Genomic DNA, 10626 nt, shown 5'->3' on the forward strand with positions numbered 1-10626 from the left:
GCCTGAAACAATTTTCGGTGATTTATTTTTGCACCGGAAAAAAAAAGATGCAATCAACCAATGGCCCGCCCAAGAACCTGAGCACCTCACCACGGCCCTTCCCCAGCCCGCCCGCAATACCTAGCATGACACCAACTGGCCCGTCCGTGCGCGCCTACCGCCTACAGAGGGTTCGCACGCGCGTACGTACAAGCCTCACAACCATTCAACCACAAAAGAAAGCCTGTTAATGTAGACATTTTTTTTAACTTAAAGTATAATCTATGAAATTTTAAAAGCAAAAAATTATTTCAAAGCAAGACCATTTTTTAAAATTAATTAATTTAATTTAATAATAAACTATTGAATTAGTTAATTTTATTTTAAAATTTTTAATTTGAACAAATAAATTTAACAACACGTTATTAAATTATTTAACTTAATTTCACTAAATAAATAATTATAAAATCTATTATTATCAATTTTTTTAATTTTTTAATTTCCGCCCGAAATCCGTCGGAAATAAATCCGACGGAAATCCAATTAAAAAATTCGCTAGAAAATCCGTCGGAATTTCTAACGAATTTTTTTCGCTGAAAATTCCACAGGAAATGAGCTATTTTCCTGAAGTGTTGGGGTAAGCTGATGGAGCAAAGGGTTGTGCGAAAGATGACTAGCATGATATGACAACGTGAATTAGTGCCACATGTGAAAGATTACATAAGAGACATCACAACAAGAAAAAAACATTTGGTAGTACACCAATCAAGTCTTTAATTACAAGGCTAAGTTGGAGAGCCTCCATTCAAGACATGTCGTGGATGTCGAAAGTCGAAACTGTATGTATATAGGGTGTGGCAGGTAACTGTATTTCCTTGCATTCTTGTTGAGACTTTTATTGGCATGAAGGAGCACCCATTATGGCATACATACAATGATTACTACAATTATGTTGCCAGGTAACATATATTAGTATGGCATATCAACTACTATTTGCATATTAAATATACTAACTTGAGGATTAAAATTTCTTTAGGTTTAGACTTGCATATGATGGTGCAATTACCATGCTACTTGGGAAGGAACAGTGGTGAATAGAAGACGATGTTGTGCAAGTTGGAGTGCCTAATACATCGAAATCAAGAGGTCGGCCAAGAAAAAAGAAGACTACTAATTTTCTTGGATAAGGATAAAAAAGTTCATAAAAGTTATAGGTGTGGACTTTGGGGGCATCATCGGAGTACTTGCAATTACCCATTACAAAGGATGAATAACGAAGAAATAATTCTCACATAATTAGTACGACCAAGACGTGCAAAGTTACCTAATAGGTGGAGTGCAAATGGCATTGAGGGTCCTGAATGCAAACTTTCATATCTGAATGGTTTATAAGTTCATTTAAAAACTTGACTTCTTTTTGCATGGGAAAGATTTTTTTTAATATGAAGTTCTTTTTTATTGGACAGTGCAATTTTTTGACATGTAAAGTTCTTTTTATACTTAACTAAAATAGGAAGGTTACACTAAATGTGAACTTCTTACAGACGATTTTTCACTGAAGTCTATTTTGCATTTACCATTACAAAGGCTTCTTTTGCAATGCAGTTTAAATCAACTTAGTAATAACAATGATGAATGGGATTTCTATCACTTCTTGCAATATATTTTGTATCACTTATTTAGCAATGCAGTTTAAATCAACTTTGTAGCAACAATTGACTTCTTTTGAGAAGATTTATCACTACTCAAGTCAATTTATATATAAAAAGAGGTTTGTCGAGTGCTTGTAGGAATTATTGTAATGTAGAGATTTGGGAGATAGCTGTAAGGTGTTTGATGGAGATTGAACCTGAGAATTTTAAAAAAGTATGTGTTATCATCAAACGTATATTATCTTCATTCCTACAAACACAACACGTGTCGATATAAACAACACTACATCAACATTCACAAACAAATTTGGCACGACATATTATCACACAAAGTAAACCCTAATGATGGTGTCGATAACAACAACCTCAATAAAGACTTTCATTCCAAAGGTGACCAAGTCAAGCTTCTTGGAAATCCTTGCCTCAACCTCTTTTAATTCACAATGTGTGGCATAAGATGACTCTTCTAGTTCATCTATCCATTTAAAATAATTGCAATCGTCATCTGCTTTATAGAAAGAAAGCACGCCGAAAGAGAAGGCACAAAGAGAAGTTCGCTGGAAGGGGATTTCAGTGGGTAGGGGATAACGTCGTGAGCTTGGGAGTATACGGAGTGGTATTTTTTATGTTAAAATTGTGTTTTGGTGGTATGAATGACATATTTATGTTTTAGATGTTAGATATATAAAATAGTTGTTATTTAGTGGTATGTATGTAAATCCCCAAATAAAAAATTATTTTCAACTTTAAGTAGTTGTTAAGCCTTAAAGAAAGGCAGCTGTTATAAATAAATTGGAAACCCTATTTCAAATTGAATGACAACATTAATCACCTTCCTAATACTCATGTCATAAGAAGCACTATATATGCTATTGCTAATTATTAAAGTACACCTCATTTTGAATCTTAATTTTGGATCAAAGAATCAGACTGTTTAGCTTTGTTATTCCAAAAAAAAAAAATCCAAGGAAGGCTAGCATTAGAATATATATTACTAAATGCAAATTCCTAATGAATGTAAGTCAGCTTCCATTAAACCTTTTAGATTAGTCAGCCATTATTGATCAACTTCGGCTTCATTTGGAACACCATTCTTACTATTTTTTAAAAGTAATTTTCTAGCATAAAAAGTTTTTGTATTAAAAAAATTATCTCAAATGAAGCCTTATAAGAGTTTTTTTTTGGGCAATTTTTTATCACTATTTTTTTAGGGAGATTTACATGCATACCATCTTATACTACTTTATTTATATATTTAACACCTGAAACTTTAATATTACATATATACCACTCATAGTTCATTTACATATAAATCTGAGCGGTATAAATGAATTATATGAGTGATAGAAAAGAAATATAAATAGCGTATTTGATATTAAAATAATATAAGGTAGTATACAAATAATATTAAAGTTTTGGGTTTTAGATTTATAAATAAGATGTTATAAATTGGTATGTTTGTAAATTTCCCTTTTTTTATTACTATCAAAAACTTTTGCACTAAAAAATTAATTAAGAAAAAAACGGCCTCAATCGAAGCCTCAGACGTAAGCGTGTAAGCCTTCATCCCAAGCATTAGTAGAATAACCAAGTTCTCAAAAAATTCTCTTCCATCAAGGAAAAACCTAATCAGGTCACCAATCATTCATTTCTGTTTGTTTCTATTTGCCAAGAAAAAAACAATTAAAATAATAATCCAATACCAATTACCAATAATTACATGTATTAACATCAATCAAATAACATAAGCACAACTTAAGCTTAATTAAGACTGGTTGCAAACAAGGCAAGCCAACCACTTTTTAAACCACGAAGGCTTCTTTTTCTTCTTCTCCCCCTCCTCTTCATCACCCGCCGGAAGAGCAACAATGTAAGATTCGTCGGAGCCACAATTGCGACATCTCTGAGCCTCCTGCAAGAAGGCCTTGAAGGCGTCTTGGGTGTACTTGGCGCCCTCAGCAACAGTCATGCCTTGGACTAGGGCGTCAGGGAAGATGCTTGGATTCGCATGGTCGCCATTGAGGACGGCGGCGAGCTGAACTAGCTCTCGCTGGAAGTCGGAGAGCGGCGCGCCCTCGGCAGCTTCGGTGGTCCTCATCTTCTTCACCTCCGGCAGGGTAACTGTACATTTTTTCATCTATCTTAGATTAGGATTTTGCAGCCTTGAAACCACACATAAGAAATGAAAAAGAAAATCAAAATAATAATTAAATTCAATGGATAAATTTTTTTATCCAATTAATTGACAAAAAAATTCCTAAAACTAAGAGTAAAATATTTTTACTCTTGATAAATTTCACTTCATTTCAGTTTAATCAAGAGATAATTGAATTTAATTTAAAAATAACATAAATGCATATCTTTTAATAAATAAGGAGAAATTTTTTATGATCTCATCAATGTGGCTCATATTTCTTCTTCTCACAAAAAATAAAAATGAAATTTATCATTAAACTGTCATGAAAAACATCAAAGAGAATATTAGAACTAAATGTGAAGAAATATATAGATATTTTAGGACAAATTAGAACAAAAGAGTTTTTTAGGGTTTGAAAAAAATTTTAGGAGGGACAAAAATTTTTTTTACTCTCCTATATTTATAATAATTACTCCTATAAAAAAAAATTTTTTTTGAGAGGGGAATTCCCCCTAAGAACAAGTGGTTCGCGCCCCTGACCTCAATTCCTCTTACACATTCTATATATAAAATTAAGTAGATAAAACCTAGAGAAATCTAGAAGATTCTAGAAACTTTGTAACAAACTAAATTAGATATCCTAAGAATTTTAATCTAAATATCTCCGCATCAAAAAGTTTGAATTCGAATCTTTATATGTGATATTATAGAATTTATCTTAAATGATCTAAATATCAAAAAAAAATTATGCTACACGCAGAGCTTTAGTGTTTAATTACCTGACAATCTCGTCCTCGGAGTATTCTGGTGAGAACTATGTCGAACGTTCCCGCCCACGCATCACGCTTCGTTAGAACTCTTTTGAGATTAAAAATCTTCTTCACTGTGCGGGATGGAAGAATGCTCAAACTCCGACGAAGAGTCCGGCCAGATGGCCTGTGAACCATTGGCGCGCATTTTGTGCAATGCAAATGCAAAATTATTCTTTTTTGTGCAAACTAAAAAAATGTACAAAAAACGATATTGATACAATGCTGATGTGTCATATTATCAAATATTTTGATGATACAGTTGTAAATAAAAGTATTTGTGTGCCCATTTTATAAATAATTAAACTTTTTGTATTATGCATGCACTTATCTCTCAAATATGATGCGTTAATCTTTAATACTGAAGTGTTTTGTGGCACACACGTGCACATAATACGTGTACTTATAAAACACTAACAAACACACGGTTTGCATGCCCAATTTAGAAAAATTTAAAAATTAGCGGATACACATATCTAATAGATGCCATAAATAATAAATTTAATCTTACAAATATATCTAATAGATGCCATATATATATATATATTACATAAATGATTTAAGCTATATTTTCTCATTTATTTTAAAATATATTATTTAAATAACTTAATAGAATAACCCAAGACTAATTTTAGTTTTTATTATTTTTCTATATTATTTTTTATTTCTTATAATATTTTTTTAATTATTTTCATAAATCTTCAAGTTGACAATCTATAATATCATGTGAATTTTTTTCTTTTTTAAAAGAGGCTAAGATGTTTAATAAATTTAAATGTGTTTTAGATTTTATTAACAATTGAAATAAATTTATTATTATGTGAATTTATTTAATATTTATAGTTACACTATAGTTTTAGAAATTTTAAGATATACTATTATGTTTATGAGTCCATCAGTATCCTATATCTTCAATAAGAAATATGTCTCATATTTGTGTCTTAATGTGTTCATCTCCCCATTCCTGTATTAGAGCTTCAAAGAAATAAATAAAGAAGAAAATTAGCTCATAATATGATGATCAATTTTTTTATCAAGTTAGATCTCAAAGCTGTTAGATTTATAAAGAGATACGTGCAATACAAATTTTGATTGATTACACTCATCGATCTCAAAACAAATCTAACAAATTTGAGACTCATCATAATCAAAAATTGGTCATCTCAAAACCATTGATTTACCTATTCCTTTCTCTATCCATGGAGAAATAAAGATGGTCGGAACCCTAACGCCGAGGCGGTCGAACTTGAAGTTGAAGGGGTCAGGGCCGACGATGCCATCTGGACTTGGCACGCCATCGACTGGCGTGGGTACGTGGTCGAAGAAGCCCCCGTGTTCGTCGTAGGTGACGACGAAGAGGATCTCGTTCCACTGGGGGCTCGAGCGGAGGGCCTCGTAGACCTCCTTGACGAACTTCTGGCCCTCGGCGACGTCGTGAGAGGGATGGTCGTCGTTGCCGGGGAGGATTTTGAGGTCGAAATAGCGTTGCTCCACCACCACGTAGTTGGGCAGCTTCCCCTCTTTACAGTGTCTCTTAAAGCTCAAGTCGAATGGGTGGAACCGGTCTATGTATTTTAACTTACGTAGGCTCCTGAGGAGAACAGCACGTCAAAGTTTGAAATTTTATAATAAAGAAAATGGTTGCGTCTCTCGATGAAAGGCATTAGATTTTGATTATTATAATAAAAATAATACTTACTGGTTTAAATTATAAACAATTATAAATTATATAAATATAAAATCTGTATCAGAAGAACATGACCGCACCTGTAGAAAAGAGTGGCCGGCGGATATTGATAATAAATCCCAAAGTCAAATCCCGCCTCATCCAAGGAGTCAAATATGGTCTTCTGCGGCAACCCCTCCACGAGCTTCTTCGTATCATTACTCGTCAGTCCATGCGACGTCGCCGAGTGCACAAACAAACGGTTCGGCTGAGTCGAAGCCGGCATCGATGCGAACCACCGGTCGCAAACCGCGAACTCCGACACCAGCTCCCGATAAACCGGCACTGAATCGGGACGAAACCCGTTCATAACCGCCTCCGATAAGCCCTTTTCCTGGCTCTCCGCCTGCTGCACGAAACCATTCATTGTTGGTTTGACGCCGGCAGGGGTGATGGGTGTTTCGCCGGCGGAGAAAGGGACGCCGTAGACTTGCTCGTAGATGGCTTGGATGGAGTGACCGGGGTCCGGGTCGACGTATTCGGCCCGGTCGGAGAATTGGACGGTGGAGGAGGATGGGTCGGAGGTGGAGATCGGGTTCGATTCGGAGCCGGTGACGCCGTCGATTGATGGATTTAGGGATTTCATCCAACCGATCATGTGATCGAAGGAGCGGTTTTCTTGCACGAGGATTACTATAGTGCGGATTGGGGTTGGTGATGAGGACATGGTTGGAAATTAATTGATTATTGATTGTTTGTTTAATAAAGTTCTGCCTTTTATAAGAAAATTGGGGGTTTCTTGCGAGGAGAAGGAAGGGATATTCGGGGATAAATTCTGTTGAGGGATTAGGAAGGAAGCAAGCGTTTTTAGGTTTTGTGAGATTTTTAGGACTGGAAATGGCAGCGCTAAGGAGAGTGGGAGTTGGGAACTGTTAGTTGGATGGATTAGCTGGGAACTTAATGTACGTATGGTTACCGTCTGATTTACAGGTGGCCGGACCGGAGTGACCCGGTTAGTGGGATTACGGGAATAGGAGGAAGGAACTGGCGGAAAGCAAGCGTTCCCGACAAATGTTGACTAGGCGGAAAATAAGGAGAGGCGATTGATGGAGTGAGATCCGAGTTTAGAGCAGGGTGTCAATTCGGGTCAATGAATCGGGTTCGAGTTCAATTCGACTTATTTTTAGAATTAACGGGTTAACTCGAACCCGAATTGTTTAGCTAAAGGGGTTGGGATTTTCAACCCGGACTCGACCCACATGAGCAGTTGCTGAGACGCGACACGCATTGGTGTAGCAGCGTAAGGCCTGGCCGCTAGGTGAGGTCGTCTGGTTGACTAATCGCACATGGTGGTCGATGCGGAGTGGCCTGTATCGGGTCGAACCCTAGCGTACTCGAGCGAAGCCATAGCTATATATGTAAAGATTCGGGTCTTAGGGCGGCAGCGGTTACTGAGAAGTCAAGAAGAGGGTATGCGAGGCCGCGACATGGCGAGGCGAAGTGTTGAAGTGGCCTACATGGCGGCCCGAAGCAACAACAACTGGGCGACGCGACGCGGCTAGACGTGACGGCCGGACGAACTCGACAATGCTGGCACGACGTGACGGGTCAATTTTCTGGGTAAACTTCGGATTGTCGGGTCAACCCGAATCTGACCCATTTTTCAAATGGGTCAGAAATCCGAACTCGGACCCGACCCGTTTCACAAACGGATCGATCCGAACCCAAATTTTTTTAGGTCGGATTTCAGGTACTGTCAAAAATTGATACCCCTAGTGTAGAGGTAGAAAGATTGGCTTGATTATTGGTAAGAAATTGATGGAGGAAATGAAAATTGACACGACAGAGTGACGCATCTCTGAGAAATTGATGTTGGTGGTTAAGCCATGGCATGGTGACAGGAAGCGAAGCATTCGGAAGACAGCCACGCGAGAAATCCTCATTTTATATGATAGAAATGTAATCAAAATATTTTATTAACAATAAGGTTAACCCCTGCAAGTTACCTGTTTTTTATGCATATGTTGCAAAAGTCAAAGATAAGTATTTATGTCAAAACTCTTCCGTGTTATATATTTAAAAAATTCCCTATAAAATATTGTCATGCACGTTCGGTTGACAATTTTTTAAAACCTGAAAGTTCGAATATTTACTTACCTTTTGCTGCAACAAATATGTAGCTTCAACTTGGCGCAATGATAAAAATATGCAAACGTCGTGATTAGTTTTAAAAAAAAAAAACTAATTAAATAGATATTCCTCTGGCAAAAAATTGAGTCTGAACATTTTAACCAAAACTTAGGATCTATCAACAAAAAATTATAATTTGTTATAAAAGTGGTTGTAAAGTTAAGATAAAATTAATGTTTCATTTGGGACGGCTTTTTTACTGCTCCTCAAAATAAATTTTAGTATAAATATTTTAATTTTTGTACTAAAAATTTTTTTTTAGAAGCATTAAGAAAGCCATCACAAACGAAGTTTAAATTTATTAAAAGTTATAGTAAAAAATAGTTTATTATGTCAAAAAAAATTTGAAAGTAATATCCAAATAAAAATTGTGCTTGCAATCTAAAATCAAAGTAGTAAACAAATTGTCTCAAAATGACTTGTAGTTTTTTATTGATTTTAAATTTTTTAGATGTATTTAAGCTAAGCTCTATTGCATGCTAAACTATTTGCAATTGTAGAAAAAAGTTGTAATTTTAGTGCCATATGAAATTTTAAGCAAACACAATAAGATGTATATGTTGAAAGCTGTTTAGATGAGAGACGAGACTTTTCAAATGAAAACCTGAAAAGAGGAAAAGCCATACATTTTTTACCCAATAGAAATTATTCTAATTAATTGCTTATATCATAAGCACAAATATTACCACATAAATATAATTTAAAATATATGAATTGAGAATGTTGGGTTCCTAGTGAAATTTAGCAGAGCTTTGAAAATAGCTTCAATATTAGAGCATTGGTGATCTACTCTGTCTTTCTATTTAGACAAGGCAAGAGTGGATATAAAAAAGACCAGCATAAATGAATCAAATGAATTTTCTAGTGATTTATTAAATACAATAGATATAGATTCAATGACTTTGAAATCTACCATTTGGCAATTTTTTTTGTTAGAATTTCCTCGCACACTTTTTTCTCTTCCTAACAATGAGTGTTAATAATAAATTCGAAAACTTCTCTGATAACATAAACCCACATATTTAGATAGCCGAATTATTATCCAATTGAACATAATTAATAAGCTAACGCATATTTAATTTTATCTTATTTAATAAATGAATCAAACGAATAATTACAAATATCATTCGCTGCACAAACAAATAAATCAAATATAAATGCAGGCATATAACTACTTTGCCGTGCCTTAAGGATGTGAACTTCTCTCAAGAAAGCAATGAAGCTGTGGTAGATAAACACCCACGCATGCTTACTGTCATGGAACCATCATCAAAATATCACAGATTTATTATCCATTTTAGTCCATTTTCTTATATAATATGCACATAAAAATTAGTAAGTTTTATATTTTTCTTCATTTTAATTTCTATTTTTTTCAACACATTTTTTTATTTTTTCCTTTCCTAATGAAATCCTAGTTATTGATCGAATTAACTTACCACTCTTTACGTTAATTGCATTTTTAATTTGTTTCTATAAATTCAACAAAAAAATACAGAAGAAATAAAAACAAATTAGGTTTCGATTATATATATTTATATAATCTGAGGTTTATGACCATTATTGGATAAGAACTACGTACGTGCTCCATGGAAACCTCAGAAGCTAATAGCGTAATTAGCCCGTTAATTATTTTAAATGCGTCATGGTTTTGCACAACTCGTTAGAACGGCTGCTTCACGATCTCCTTCCTCATGAAGTATCAAAAACAATGCATCAAATAAAATATATATATATTACACGCACACGCCATTCAAATTAATCATAATTATTTGTCTAACCAACCAAACAAAATTATTGCATCCGTGCAATTGCAGATGTCCAATGATTTTTTTTTTTTGGTTAAAATTCTTATAGGGGCACGCATTAATAAAGAAAATAAATTACATGTCCTTAATTAGGGGTGTCAATATTTGACACGACACAAAATCCGACCCGAACACGGTCCAGAAATTTCGGGTTTGACTCAACCCGATTTCAAAACCGGTCGGGTTCGGGTTCACGGATTTGACCCGTTTGAAAAACGGGTCGGGTTCGGGTTGACTCGACGGGTTGTCGGGTCAACATGCCAACTCATTTAACATGTGTTGCCCACAATCCGCATCTGCCCAGGCTGCCCGCGCTCCTGCCCCGGCTGCCCTTGCCCTGCCCGCGCGACAATGCTAGCAGCGCGCCGCCCGCTCCCCGCAAGAA

General features: G+C 35.4%; 1 protein-coding gene across 1 annotated transcript; it reads right to left on the minus strand.

Annotated features, from left to right (window-relative positions):
- Positions 1-3303: 3303 nt before the first annotated feature.
- On the minus strand, positions 3304-7135 carry LOC110093160 (non-specific phospholipase C4). Its single transcript, XM_028697539.1, is given in 5 exon segments — positions 3304-3768; positions 4548-4656; positions 4658-4704; positions 5748-6168; positions 6345-7135. Coding segments are annotated over 5 exon segments (1575 nt in total). The 5' UTR covers positions 6971-7135; the 3' UTR covers positions 3304-3396.
- Positions 7136-10626: the final 3491 nt, after the last annotated feature.

This window comes from Dendrobium catenatum, unplaced genomic scaffold (assembly GCF_001605985.2).
Source record: "Dendrobium catenatum unplaced genomic scaffold, ASM160598v2 fragScaff_scaffold_963, whole genome shotgun sequence".
Classification (NCBI taxonomy): domain Eukaryota; kingdom Viridiplantae; phylum Streptophyta; class Magnoliopsida; order Asparagales; family Orchidaceae; genus Dendrobium; species Dendrobium catenatum.